General features: G+C 32.8%; 1 protein-coding gene across 1 annotated transcript in view; it reads right to left on the reverse strand.

Moving 5' to 3' along the window:
- Positions 1 to 10,171: 10,171 nt before the first annotated feature.
- LOC101892436 (uncharacterized) overlaps positions 10,172 to 15,804 on the reverse strand; it is an 85,259-nt gene continuing 79,626 nt past the window's right edge. Inside the window, exons 27-28 of the mRNA XM_059125279.1 lie at positions 14,101 to 14,369; positions 10,172 to 11,627 (exon numbers count right to left, since the gene is read on the reverse strand). Of these exons, the coding sequence (XP_058981262.1) occupies positions 11,190 to 11,627; positions 14,101 to 14,369 (707 nt within the window). The 3' untranslated portion in view covers positions 10,172 to 11,189. The remainder of the gene's footprint in view (positions 11,628 to 14,100; positions 14,370 to 15,804) is intronic.

Genomic DNA, 15,804 nt, shown 5'->3' on the forward strand with positions numbered 1-15,804 from the left:
AATGAAGAATATGAAGATACCAAATTGTAAAATCAATCATTGTCAGATTTTATAAATCACGGTCAACGAAACCAACCAACAAAAAAGCGACCAGTAACCCCAACCACCATCGCCTTCCCCCTCCCTTCCTCCATCAACCAATGCAGGTTGCTACTTTACATTTTTGTTTTACGTGCTAAAAATCCTCAGCAATCCATTGTTGTTATTGCTGTTGTTGTTGGCTTCCGGCAAACACAAAGCAAAAAACGAAGAACGGGGCCAATTTTTTGCCCGTTATGCCGCGAGTGAAATGTCGATTTTTCATTCGTCATTTATTGTTTCGTTGGCGTTTACATATTTAAATAGAAGATAATAGAAGATGGACGCTTTTCGTTCGGCTGACGAGTTACGTGCCAAGCGGGCGGCCAAGCAGAGGATGTGCCACGTACAGAAGTCGCAGTCCATTTGATGGGTGTTTTTGATTTTCTGTTTTTTTGTTCTCTGAATAAAAAATGATGCTGCATTTAAAAATTCCGAATATTCTATTCCAACGATTATTTTGATGTGTGTGTGTGTCTATGGATTTTAGTACAAAATTTCCATCCACTCGTAGGAAATTTCAAACCCTTTTTTTCAAGCGATTAGAGTCACTCAATTAAATATGAATTACGAACACTGGATCGGGAAAGGTGGTAATTTGAAATAGTTTTTGTTGTTTTTTTTTCATCTCACCACATTGTGCATGGGGATTGAAAACTATTTTTGAGGAAATAGTTTTGTACAACAATGAATATTTAAAAACTGGAAAAAAAAGTTCATCTATCCTTACAGACTAATTAAGTGACAGAAATAGTTCGATTATGTTATTTGGTGTGGTGGTCATGGAATGGTGTTTAAGGGAGGATTAAGCCAGCAGAAATAAGTTATCTTTTTTGAGGCAATAATTCAGTATTTTGATGACTTTATCGACATTATTCACCGGTATTGCTTCAAATTTTGTATTGAAAGCTCGTAATGGGTACTACAACCTAAGACATAATATTGTCTATGCAGGTCCACAACTTCATGTAGCCCCTACATAACAATACCTCACAATATTCGGTATTTTTATGATTTTAAAGATATTATAGACTGGAATTGCTTCAAATTTCGTATTTAAAGCTCGTAATAGATACTACAACCTAAGACATAAAATTGTCTATGCAGGTCCACGACTTCATGTAGCCCTTATATAACGATACCACACAATATTCGGTATTTTTATGATTTTAAAGACATTATTGACCGGATAAGTTTCAAATTCTGTATATAAAGTTCATAATGGGTACTACAGCCTGTGACAAAAAATTGCATATGCTGGTCCACGTCTTGTATAACCCCCATATAACCGTACCTACCGATATTCTGTATTTTAATGATTTTAGCAACATTATTCAGATTTGAAGATTTTAAGATTCTAGCTTCAGTCGTTTTGTCCGGTCTTTAGTGAATCAGTCAATCAATTAACTCGTATTAACCCATTTCGCCCCTCTCTTCGATTTTTCGAACGGTAAAAACACCTAGAGAGGGTACATATCATTTGATACGGTCAAAACTTGACTAGTCGAAATAACGGTTTTTGGCCCTTAGTCCGTTTCAGGACATTTGCAGTCCATCTAGCGATGTCCGTCCGTCTGTCTGTCTGGCTGGTGCGCACGATAACTCTCAAAGGGATTGTCCGATTTGATCCAAACTTGGTACATCTAAATATTATTGTCTAACTTAGATCGAGTTCAGAGATGGGCAGTATCGGTATATTCCTTCTTGTACCCACCCCACAAAAAGTCGAAATTTTCAAAAATATATATTTTCTGCACAGAAAGAGAAACGATAATCCCATTTTGCTCCAACCTGGCGAATCCTAATATTTCCACCAGTGCTAGATCAGGTGCGAAAATAGCCAATATCAGTCCACTCCACCAAGTTCCTTCCCCACAAAGGGTCGAAATGTTGAATAATTACAACTCTTATAAAATGTGAGGTAAGTGTCCGATTGTATTCAAATTTCACACATCCCAATAATTTGATAAACCCAAGGTCTGGTGTTAAGATGGAATATATCGGTCGACTCCTTCTGGTACCTCCCCCACAAAGGGTCAAAGTTTTGAAAAACAAAAACGATTAGGAAATCCGAAATAAGCATTCGGTTCTCTTCAAATTACACACATCATAATATTTACGCCATAATATTTTTATTAACCCCAGATCTGGTGTGAAAATGGAATATATGGGTCCACTCCTTCTGCTACCTCATCCACAAAAGCTCGAAATTTTTTAAAAATATAAATATATTTTCTGCACAGAAAGAGATACGATAATCCGATCTAAAAATCCTTAAAAAATTATTCCCCTCCCCCTCGATGGTAGGGGCACATTAATAAATGGGAAAAATAATGATGAGGAATTATTGTCAATATATGTAACCGTTACACTAAATATAAAAAACATGGTTTCATGCACATATATTTAACCTTAACAGTTCGAAATTTCGAACACTGGTTTCTGGAAAAACGAAAAATCGGAAAATTTTTCTGAGTAAAATTTTGATATCACTTGCCCCAAAAACCTTTAAATAAAATAAAAATTAAATATCGGAATGTAATGGGTTAATGTAATACATATATATGTATTTCTGACTTTTTTTCGAAAATTTTGAACTTTTGTGTGGTGGTACCAAGCAGAGTGGGCCGATAATCCATTTTTATATAAGCTCTAATATACAAAAAAATGTTGAGATGTGAATAAATGTTAATAAAATTGGACAATGAATTTATTATTTTTTATTCAACATTTTGACCTTTTTCGGGGGAGATACTAGAAAGAAAAATTGTTCTAGCATAGACAAAAATATTAGAATGGGCTACAAAAAACCGATATTGCCCATCTCCGAACATTATCCAAACTTGGTAAAAATATTATGATGTACCAATTCCTCCATGCGACAATGGAGAAAAATCCAGACAACTTTCTTAAAAATGCGAAAATGACGGAGGACTTTCAAAAAATTAGATTAAATTAAATTTCTATATAAAATATCAAAAAAAAAAAAAAAAAAAATGAAAAAAATATATATTCATTTCTGATGAGGTCCTACGCCCTCGCAAACATCATTATCCGATTTTTGCAAATATCATTGCGTTTTGATATCATTATTACTAAGAAGGGATAAAAATGAACTTACCGTTTCTTAAAATGCATTTCCGGTCTATTTAAAATCAAGAAACAACAAACATATTTAAAGGAAAATAGTTTATTCAAATATTTATTGTTTGGTTAATTTTCAATAACAGTTTACATTATATAATATATATAGAGTTTATCATTTATTACCATAGAATATGTTGTTAGTTTTTGTTTAATAAATAGATAAATTATTAAAACGTAATTTACAATTGTCTAGGCAGCAGTGAGTTGTTTACGAAGGTATTGGCTTGATATTTGAGAATCTTTGAATGTTTTTATATTTTTTTTTTAAATATTAACTTTAACTGGAAACGTGTTTATTTGCACAAAACAGAAGAACAATTCAAAGGAAGCCCATATTTATTCTTTGCTGTTTTGAAACTGCAGTTGGAAAAACAGACAGAGTTAAATGTTCCCCGAAATATGGATAGAATTTCCAAATTTGATTGCAAAAAAAATGCACGAACTAACCTTTGTACGATATTAAATCTGTAAATCTTTTTTTTTTCTTTTAAAATATTTTGATTTATTTAAATATTTAAAACAAATATTTTTAAAATTCTTAATTTTTTTCCATTCAGCTTTTTACTTGGAATGAATCAACAAAACAGCATATTGCGTTTATGAAGCACTTGAATTATTCCCACCAATTTTGATCCTATATATGTAAGGTGACCACTTTCCAAATATTCTTCTATGTAGTTATATTACTGTTTATACCCTACAGCACATTATGTTGGGGGTATTATAAGTTGGATTGGGCCAAAAATTATGTAACACCACGAAATAATGGTCCCCGACATAGGAACTATGTAAGGATCTTCCTATCTTGCCGAGATGAGTCGATCTAGCTATGTATGTCCGTCCGTCCGTCTGTCCATGTTAATTTGTAATCACTCTACAGGTCGCAATTATGGCCCGATCCCCGAAATTTTGCATGGAAATGGGGCTTGGATCAGAATAGAAGCCTTTTGTTTTTGGAAATGATCGCATAATATTTATAGGAAAATTTTTCCGGAATCACAAATGATCGAAAATGTCACTTCTGACCGTTGCATTGATGCTCATATCAAAGATATATATAGCAAAATATATACAATCTCATATATCAATGAAGGGGATGTTAGTTAGACCTCTTAACCACTGAAGAACGGCTTGAAGGGCTTTTTACAATTCTCAGAAATTTGTAATGGCCTCCTGCCCAAAAAGGATAAAATCCAAGAACATCGCATAAAAATATGCCAGTAAAAAAGTGAATATTTTTTATTGTTGTTATTTTTTGGCCAATGATTATTTCTATTGTTTGTGTGTTTTAGCTTCTTGACCTTAGGTTTCATATACAAATTAAAACAAAATTATTTTATTTTGTATTTTATTCCCGACGTTTCGTCGCTGTTTTGGCGACTTCTTCTGGGGAATTCGTCTATTTAAATAAATCAAAAATTAACATTTCAATTTCATATTAATTCACAAGATGGGATAAACTTACAATATAATTTTTAAGACGAGTTTACATAGAACATATAATAAACTACACTACTTAAAAATTAATATCACAGTTTTTTACTTTATTGCCACTCCATAGCACGAACTTATGTTGTCAGTATCTTCTTTTAGGTTCATCGTCTTGTCAATATGTTGTTGTATTCTAACTGATATTGAATTCCCTTTTGAAAGCAAATGGATTCTCTCCCTGGGCAAAAAATTTGCATTACCAATAACAAAATCTAATTTTTCACCACTACATACCATTGCCGATATTGAACAATGCATTTCAAATCTTGAAGAAAACGAAAAAGAAATATGTAGAATAAAAATTGCCAACAGAATAAGTAACTACAAACGAAATGAGAAATACAACCAAAAAGAAAGATTCATTCAAACTACATTCGAAAATACCAAAAAATTTCTAAAAGCACACAAAGACGTTATTATTTTGCAAGCCGATAAAGGAAATAAAACCGTAGCAATGAATAAAAAGGACTACATTTCTAAAATGGAAACTCTTCTGCAGGACAAACACACATATAAAATATTACGAACAGATCCAACCCAAAAACTACAAAAAGCGAATAACAATTTGGTCTCAGAATTATACAAGAACAAGAATATAACTTTGTTGGAAAAAAAGAAATTATCTTGCACCGCAGCTAACGCGCCTCGAATATATGGGTTGCCGAAAATTCACAAACCCAACATCCCACTAAGACCAATTGTTTCGTCAATGAATGTACCATGCTATGAACTTTCAAAGTATCTTGGACAGATTTTAAAAAACCTAATCTCGAAGAACTATAATATTAAAAACTCTACTTCTTTAAAACAAAACATAAAAAACATCCAACTTGACAACACAGACATTCTAGTCTCATTTGATGTAGTGTCACTTTTCACAAATATTCCTGTCCACACCGCAATAAAAATCATAATGGAAAAATGGGATGAAATAAGAAAATATACAGAAATACCAAAATCACGTTTTCTTCAAATTTTACAATTTTGCCTCCAAGACAACAACTATTTCATGTTCGACGATAAAATATATAACCAAGTATTTGGAATGCCAATGGGAAATCCACTATCACCGACAATAGCGGACATAGTCTTAGACAAACTACTTGACGACACACTAGCTGAGCTACAAAGTAAGGACATAAATATCAAATATATAGTCAAATATGTAGATGATATTTTAGCAATTATTAAAAAAGACGAATCAGATGAAATTCTAAACACATTGAACAAATACCACAACAAAATACAATTTACCATGGAAACTGAAACAGAAGGCTCAATATCATACTTAGATGCAAGATTAATTAGAAATAACCAAAACATAGAATTCGACTGGTACACAAAAGACACATCATCTGGTAGAATAATCAACTATCATGCAACACAGCCGAAAACACAAATCCTTAATACTGCCAAAAATCTCATACATAGAATATTCAGCATTAGTGACGCAAAATTCCATAATAAGAACACTGACACAATTTTTAAAATTCTAAAATACAATAGTTTTCCATATAAAGTTATATGGACATTAACTGACGAAATTAAAACAAAAATACAGAGAGATGTCAAAACACCGGCGGATAATGAAAAGACAGAACCAAAAAGTTTTTACGGTGTAACTTACATCCCTGGGTTATTTGACAACAAACAACTGCGACAAATCATTAACAACAACAACATTAACTTTGCATATAAATCCAACACAACGTTAAGCACAATATTTACAAACACAAAAACACCTATTGACAAACAACAACAGAACAACGTTGTTTATAAAATTACATGTAAAGGCAAAGCGAATGAAAGCTGTAACAAAATATACATTGGAACAACAAAGCGATCACTAAGCACACGAATGAGCGAACACAAGTCGGACATAGAAAAACAAAAGGAGACAACAGCGCTATCACAACATGCCTTTCACACTGGCCACTCACCAGACTTTGATAGCATAGAAATATTAGACAAAGAGAAAATAGAAAAGAAAAGACTAATGATTGAGAGCCTTAGAATACAACAACATATTGACAAGACGATGAACCTAAAAGAAGATACTGACAACATAAGTTCGTGCTATGGAGTGGCAATAAAGTAAAAAACTGTGATATTAATTTTTAAGTAGTGTAGTTTATTATATGTTCTATGTAAACTCGTCTTAAAAATTATATTGTAAGTTTATCCCATCTTGTGAATTAATATGAAATTGAAATGTTAATTTTTGATTTATTTAAATAGACGAATTCCCCATTTGATGTAGTGTCACTTTTCACAAATATTCCTGTCCACACCGCAATAAAAATCATAATGGAAAAATGGGATGAAATAAGAAAATATACAGAAATACCAAAATCACGTTTTCTTCAAATTTTACAATTTTGCCTCCAAGACAACAACTATTTCATGTTCGACGATAAAATATATAACCAAGTATTTGGAATGCCAATGGGAAATCCACTATCACCGACAATAGCGGACATAGTCTTAGACAAACTACTTGACGACACACTAGCTGAGCTACAAAGTAAGGACATAAATATCAAATATATAGTCAAATATGTAGATGATATTTTAGCAATTATTAAAAAAGACGAATCAGATGAAATTCTAAACACATTGAACAAATACCACAACAAAATACAATTTACCATGGAAACTGAAACAGAAGGCTCAATATCATACTTAGATGCAAGATTAATTAGAAATAACCAAAACATAGAATTCGACTGGTACACAAAAGACACATCATCTGGTAGAATAATCAACTATCATGCAACACAGCCGAAAACACAAATCCTTAATACTGCCAAAAATCTCATACATAGAATATTCAGCATTAGTGACGCAAAATTCCATAATAAGAACACTGACACAATTTTTAAAATTCTAAAATACAATAGTTTTCCATATAAAGTTATATGGACATTAACTGACGAAATTAAAACAAAAATACAGAGAGATGTCAAAACACCGGCGGATAATGAAAAGACAGAACCAAAAAGTTTTTACGGTGTAACTTACATCCCTGGGTTATTTGACAACAAACAACTGCGACAAATCATTAACAACAACAACATTAACTTTGCATATAAATCCAACACAACATTAAGCACAATATTTACAAACACAAAAACACCTATTGACAAACAACAACAGAACAACGTTGTTTATAAAATTACATGTAAAGGCAAAGCGAATGAAAGCTGTAACAAAATATACATTGGAACAACAAAGCGATCACTAAGCACACGAATGAGCGAACACAAGTCGGACATAGAAAAACAAAAGGAGACAACAGCGCTATCACAACATGCCTTTCACACTGGCCACTCACCAGACTTTGATAGCATAGAAATATTAGACAAAGAGAAAATAGAAAAGAAAAGACTAATGATTGAGAGCCTTAGAATACAACAACATATTGACAAGACGATGAACCTAAAAGAAGATACTGACAACATAAGTTCGTGCTATGGAGTGGCAATAAAGTAAAAAACTGTGATATTAATTTTTAAGTAGTGTAGTTTATTATATGTTCTATGTAAACTCGTCTTAAAAATTATATTGTAAGTTTATCCCATCTTGTGAATTAATATGAAATTGAAATGTTAATTTTTGATTTATTTAAATAGACGAATTCCCCATTTGATGTAGTGTCACTTTTCACAAATATTCCTGTCCACACCGCAATAAAAATCATAATGGAAAAATGGGATGAAATAAGAAAATATACAGAAATACCAAAATCACGTTTTCTTCAAATTTTACAATTTTGCCTCCAAGACAACAACTATTTCATGTTCGACGATAAAATATATAACCAAGTATTTGGAATGCCAATGGGAAATCCACTATCACCGACAATAGCGGACATAGTCTTAGACAAACTACTTGACGACACACTAGCTGAGCTACAAAGTAAGGACATAAATATCAAATATATAGTCAAATATGTAGATGATATTTTAGCAATTATTAAAAAAGACGAATCAGATGAAATTCTAAACACATTGAACAAATACCACAACAAAATACAATTTACCATGGAAACTGAAACAGAAGGCTCAATATCATACTTAGATGCAAGATTAATTAGAAATAACCAAAACATAGAATTCGACTGGTACACAAAAGACACATCATCTGGTAGAATAATCAACTATCATGCAACACAGCCGAAAACACAAATCCTTAATACTGCCAAAAATCTCATACATAGAATATTCAGCATTAGTGACGCAAAATTCCATAATAAGAACACTGACACAATTTTTAAAATTCTAAAATACAATAGTTTTCCATATAAAGTTATATGGACATTAACTGACGAAATTAAAACAAAAATACAGAGAGATGTCAAAACACCGGCGGATAATGAAAAGACAGAACCAAAAAGTTTTTACGGTGTAACTTACATCCCTGGGTTATTTGACAACAAACAACTGCGACAAATCATTAACAACAACAACATTAACTTTGCATATAAATCCAACACAACGTTAAGCACAATATTTACAAACACAAAAACACCTATTGACAAACAACAACAGAACAACGTTGTTTATAAAATTACATGTAAAGGCAAAGCGAATGAAAGCTGTAACAAAATATACATTGGAACAACAAAGCGATCACTAAGCACACGAATGAGCGAACACAAGTCGGACATAGAAAAACAAAAGGAGACAACAGCGCTATCACAACATGCCTTTCACACTGGCCACTCACCAGACTTTGATAGCATAGAAATATTAGACAAAGAGAAAATAGAAAAGAAAAGACTAATGATTGAGAGCCTTAGAATACAACAACATATTGACAAGACGATGAACCTAAAAGAAGATACTGACAACATAAGTTCGTGCTATGGAGTGGCAATAAAGTAAAAAACTGTGATATTAATTTTTAAGTAGTGTAGTTTATTATATGTTCTATGTAAACTCGTCTTAAAAATTATATTGTAAGTTTATCCCATCTTGTGAATTAATATGAAATTGAAATGTTAATTTTTGATTTATTTAAATAGACGAATTCCCCAGAAGAAGTCGCCAAAACAGCGACGAAACGTCGGGAATAAAATACAAAATAAAATAATTTTGTTTTAATTTGAATATTTTTTGTTATATTTTTTCAATTTTTGTGATATTTTCTTATTTTTTGCATGCGATTTTTTTAAATTTGATTTATAATTTGTAACTCTACATTTTTGTAAAGCTTTTCTACACCACCAACACCCCTATGTGTCGCAATTATCGTCCGATCCTCACGAAATTTTGCATGGGGTAGCGTTAGGGTCAGAATTAAACCCCACCGTTATGTATATGTAAATTTAAGGGATCAAATGGACCAAAAAAACATTCTCCTGATTTTGCACTCGCTCTAAATGAGGACAGAGTCAGGGTCGAGAATTTTAGATGACCATTGGATTATATTTAACTGTAAAATGGATCACGACTTTTGTGATTTTTTTTTTTTTTTTTTTTTTGAATACATAACAACACGGCGGAGTGCGTAAATAAGGGTAACATCTGGGCATGGATCTATGACTTTATCTCAAAATCGAAAACTTCAAAAATAAATTTTTGACATAAGGACAACATATTGTAGTGTTGTAGGGTATCACCACATGGTCGTCCCCGCACGACTATAGCCTTTGCTTACTTGTTTTATTATGTAGATTTTCCAAAAATCCAAAATTTTTACAATAAAGAAGTTTTTCACATTTTTATCCAACAGGTATTTAACAATCATTTACGAATTTTCTACTTAGGAACCCGATGAGTCGCAAATGAGTATTAGTTATAAATGAGTTCCAGCTATAGAACATTAAAAATAACGCTCAAAAACAATCAAGAGTATTTTTTAATACACTTGCAAAACAACTACCTAACTGCCCAATTAGTATTGAGTTAAATATATATATTTATATGGAAATAAAAAAATAACTAAATAAATAAAATTAAAAAAAAAATGTTCATAAAAATAAAATTGGGTATGTAGGGACCCATATAAATTACAATTTTAGCCTTAAGCTTAAATAGAGTTTCTTTTTGTCGTCCTAGTCGTCGCTTCATTCAAAGACTTTACAAATGTACTCGCACACACCCACACACTTTCAAATATTCATGCTCTCTTTGCAAAGAAAGAAAATCAAATAAGGAGCAGTAGCAGTGGAGGAAGAACATGCATTCAGTCTACTCATTCATTTGCATAATATTCGCGAGCGCTGTTTCACACCCCCTTAAACATGGCTGGCTGGCTGACTTGACTGGATGGCTATGTAGCTGCAGCACATTATGATGATTTCTCATCATATTCATCATTCTGGATTCGTGTTAGTTTTGTAAGGCTTTGATATTTCAAATTGGAAGTGTGCGTGAGGGGAAGTGGTAAAGCATGGGTTCTTTTAGCAGGCATATGCTCCAGTGTGTGGGTGTGTGTGTCTCTCTCTCTCTCAGTGTTTGTTTGGTTGTTCACAGACTTTGTAACATCTTGTTGTAGACTTTAATATGATGAAATTCCTTGAAGGCATCGCGAAAACGTAATTTTTGTTCAGTGCCCAATTTCGCATAGAAATCCTGGGCAGATGTCACGAACAATGCAATTTCGTGATGACCCAATTTTGTTGAACTCATTCGTTTTGCTGCTGTTGGTGTTGTTGGTGTCAGCGGTGTTGTTTGTGTTGTTGCTGCTGTTGATGACGCCGCCACTGTGGCTGTGGCTGCCTTTACGCCATTCAACAGCAATGGAAACAGTTTCATTAAATGGAGATTTATGGAGGCCGAAAGGAACACCACGCTAAGACTCCAGACGGCTTTCTGCTCCGGCAACGATAAGAACGTGGGTAATGAACAGGTAAGCCAATCCTGTAATTGTTGCAAAAATGAAGAATCAATGGCCGAACGGAAAACCTGTTGAAAAACGAGAAAAACAAGAGAATAACAACAAACATGAGTAAACAGAACAACAAGAACAACAACAATAAGAGCCAGATGTCATTAACGCCGTATGGTAGCTGGCGTTCACGTAAAAGATTAAATTTGCTGATAAATTAATGCACACACACCCACACACCTACAAATATAAAATGAAATTAAATCAGAAAATACAAAGTAGAATGTGTCTACACAGGACCCAAGGAAGAAGCAAAGGAGGAAGAAGAACACTTCGACGACGAGTAGAAGAAGAGGTTAATGGGTTTTAATTTAATAGTATCGTGTTTACTAGCCGAACATTATACGGAATTAATTTGAGATTTCGTTTCAATGATACATTAAGAGCTTTAATTCCATTCCGACTAGGACATTAGCGAAAGCAGCTAATTGTTATTTTATGGTATTTTAAATGTCATGAAAATGGCGTCGAATTATTCATTGAAATCTAATTTACTTGGCGTATGACATTTCAAAAATTGAACATCTCATTAAAAAAATGAGACATTCTGATTAAACCTTCTTAGAAATGCATGGAGATGAGAGCATTTTTGGTACTGCAATGTCTATACGAATACAGAAATGGGAGTGGAGAGTATTCAAATTCATCTTTAGAAGCTACTGTTTCTGGTCGATGCCTTAGAAATTAATGTTCTTATACATCTTATACTAAGGCTATCCTGATCGAACCTCTAACATTCTTAGCATTTTCTTTTTTAAAACGTATTATTCTCCATATTTATATCCAAGTTCCTCTCTATGGGAGAGATTTTGTTCTCATTATACCCTCAGCCACATGGCTATAGAAAGTACAGGGTGCGATTAAAAAACTGCAACCAACTTCAGACTGCTGTCATTTCTAAGCCACTCGTCCGACAGCTGTTAAAATTATTCCAGTCACATCTCATTATATTGTTTACAAGCGTACAAAAGCATTTTGGTGAGAATTTGGTATTTGTAGTTCGTAATGGATACTACAGCCTATGACAGAAAATTGTCTGTGCAAGTCCACGTCTTCGTATAGTCCCCATATAATGGTACCTCCCGATAATTCAGCATTTTGGTGATTTTAGCGACATTATTAACCGGAATTGTTTCAAATTTGGCATTTGAAGTTCGTAATGGATATTACAGCCTATGACAGAAAATTGTCTGTGTAGGTCCACGACTTAGCATAGTCCTCATATAACGGTACCTCCCGATATTCATTATTTTCATGATTTTAGCGACATTATTCACCGGAATTGTGTCAAATTTTGTTATTTGAAGTTCTCAATGAATACTAAATCCTAAGACAGAAAATTGTTTGTGCAGGTCCACGCCTTCGTATAGCCCCCATATAACGGTACCTCCCGATTCCCGGTATTTTAATGATTTTAGCGATATTATTCACCGGAATTGTTTAAAGTATGGTATTTGAAGTTTGTAATGGGTACTACAGACTATGACAGAAAAATGTCTGTGCTGGTCCAGGTTTTGGTATAGCCGCAATATAATAGTGCCTCCCTATATTCAGAATTTCGATGATTTTAGCTACATTATGCACCGGTTTTTTTTTTTCAAGTTTCGCTTTGGAATATTGTAAAGTTTTTTTTTTTTTTTTTTTTTTTTTGACAAAAGCTGCCTATGCAGGTCCACGTCGTCGAAAAGCCCTAATATAACGGCTACATTAGGTATTTTTAAGATTTTAACAGCATTTTTTACGGATTTTATTTTTTTGAAAATTGCCAAATTCGTTCCAAATGGTGGAGGATATCAAAGCTTGGCCCGGCCACAGCTTTTTACTTGCTCTAACTCTATAGTACTTATTTCCCTAGATTTTTTCATACATCATCCCGAAAAACCAACAGCGGTCGTAAGGCTTACATTCAGAGTACACTAATCACAAACTTTGGATAGATTTGGTTGTCACTTTTTTATTAAGATAAAGATTTTATAAATAATTAAGTGGTTACACTTAACTTTAGATGCAGTTATGCTTTCAATGTGAGTCCTCTCTTTAGTCATCATTAGAACTCCCAGTTATCTCTATTGACAGACAGACACTCTTAATTTCACTTGAATGATATCATAAAATGTTTTTGCAAATAACCGCAATTAAATAAAACAAAAGAACAACTCATAGACGTCGGGCTGACTGACTGACTCTCTTCCTAAACCCTGTAATTTATTTCGCATTGAAATTTAATGATTCAAATGGCAAATAACGTCAATTTCGCCTGAACTCAATAATTCTATGGGCGAAGGAGAACATGATAGTGCGTGTGTGCTTGTGCCGTAGTTATGGAAAGAACTTGGCCAACATATTGGCTAGTAAAAATAACCGCACACACACAAACACAATTACACACACGACTGAACAAGCGAGCGAACGAACGAACCCAGAGATCAATGGTACATAATACAATTTGTGGGGTGGCTGTGGCGCAGAAAACGGAGTTCAAGTACTTACCTGGAATACAATCATTGCAATAACATCGCTATGTGGTTGATTTATGGCCAAGAACTCCTTTATGACCTTCGTCAATATTTCTTTGGGCGGTACTAAATCACGTATCATTTGGCACAACACCTGGCCATAAATCCAAGCCGCTTCTTCGTTTGCGGTTTTAATGCATTGCAGCAAAATATCGACCTTATCCGTTTGTTGGGCGATTATCTCGGGGTCGTCTTGTACAATGCCATTGCTTAATTCGGTATTCTCCAATTGTTTTGAAGAGCCTATTAGTGGAGAATAAATAAAACAGGGAAAGAAGAAGAAAACGGAAATGTTATTAGAAATCATAGGGCAAATTGAAATTGAGCAGAAATTAAATGGTTTGAAATTTGATGCAAGCGTGTTGTAAAATTAGGGCAATTTGGTCAATTCAAATGGGTACGTGTGTATGTCGTTGGTTTATCTACTGATCTAGATTTGCGTAAAGAAACATATATAGCATTTTCAGATTAAATGAAACCTTTTGCAATTCAAATGAAACTTTTTGCAGCGGGAATGAAACCTTTTGCAGTGGAATTGAAACCTTTTGCAGTAGAATTGAAACCTTTTGCAGTGGAAATGAAACCTTTTGCAGTGGAAATGAAACCTTTTGCAGCAGGAATGAAACCTTTTGTAACCGAAATGAAACTTTTTGCAAATCAAATGAAACTTTTAAATTTTTAGAAGGAAAAATAACGAAACATTTGTATTTTTAGTAGGTTTTAAATTAAATCAACTAATTATAACTAATATATAGTTAAAGAAGAATTTTTATTGATTATTAATATCTATGTTTTTATACAATTTTTTTCTTAAAGCTTCCATAAAATACAAGTGTAGATGCAGAAAGATTGAAAAAAGTTTTTCAAGGTATTTTTTTCAAAGGTACCTTTTTATAATCTCCTCCATGGAAAGGATTATATATTAAATTTGTCATTCGGTTTGTAACACCTCTAAATATTCGTCGTAGACCCCATAAAGTATATACAATCATGATCATAGTTGATTTAATGATTTCCACTAATTTGTCTATTGAAATCACGACTGCTCTATCTCCATAATCAACAAAGCTGCGAAGCGGGAATCATTTATTAGGTAAGATTAATTGTATAATATAACTATAAAAAATTGTGGTAAAGCTTAATTTCACATGTCAGTCCTGGCTATACCTATAGAGGCCAAAATTTGTTTAAATTTCTCTTCTTAGCATTAAGCGTTTGGAATTTAATAATATGGAAGCATTTTATATCAAATCAATAAAGAACCATTTGTTATTACAATAATTGAAAATTTAAGAAATAATATAAATAAATGTAGCATATTTATAATCAATAAAAAATCCTCTTTGTCAATATATTAGTTATAAATAATTGATTTAATTTAAAAACTACTGAAAATAAAAATGTTTTGTTATTTTTCCTTTTATAAATTTAAAAGTTTCATTTGATTTGCAAAAAGTTTCATTTCGGTTGCAAATGGTTTCACTTCGGTTGCAAAAGGTTTCATTTCCGCTGCAAAAGGTTTCATTTCCACTGCAAAAGGTTTCAATCCCACTTCAAAAGGTTTCATTTCCGCTGCAAAAAGTTTCATTTGAATTGCAAAAGGTTTCATTTAATATGAAAATGCTATATTAATTGTTAAATACGTACCATAAACAAAATCTTCCCATAATAACCATAC

This window comes from Musca domestica, unplaced genomic scaffold (assembly GCF_030504385.1).
Source record: "Musca domestica strain aabys unplaced genomic scaffold, Musca_domestica.polishedcontigs.V.1.1 33, whole genome shotgun sequence".
Lineage (NCBI taxonomy): Eukaryota > Metazoa > Arthropoda > Insecta > Diptera > Muscidae > Musca > Musca domestica.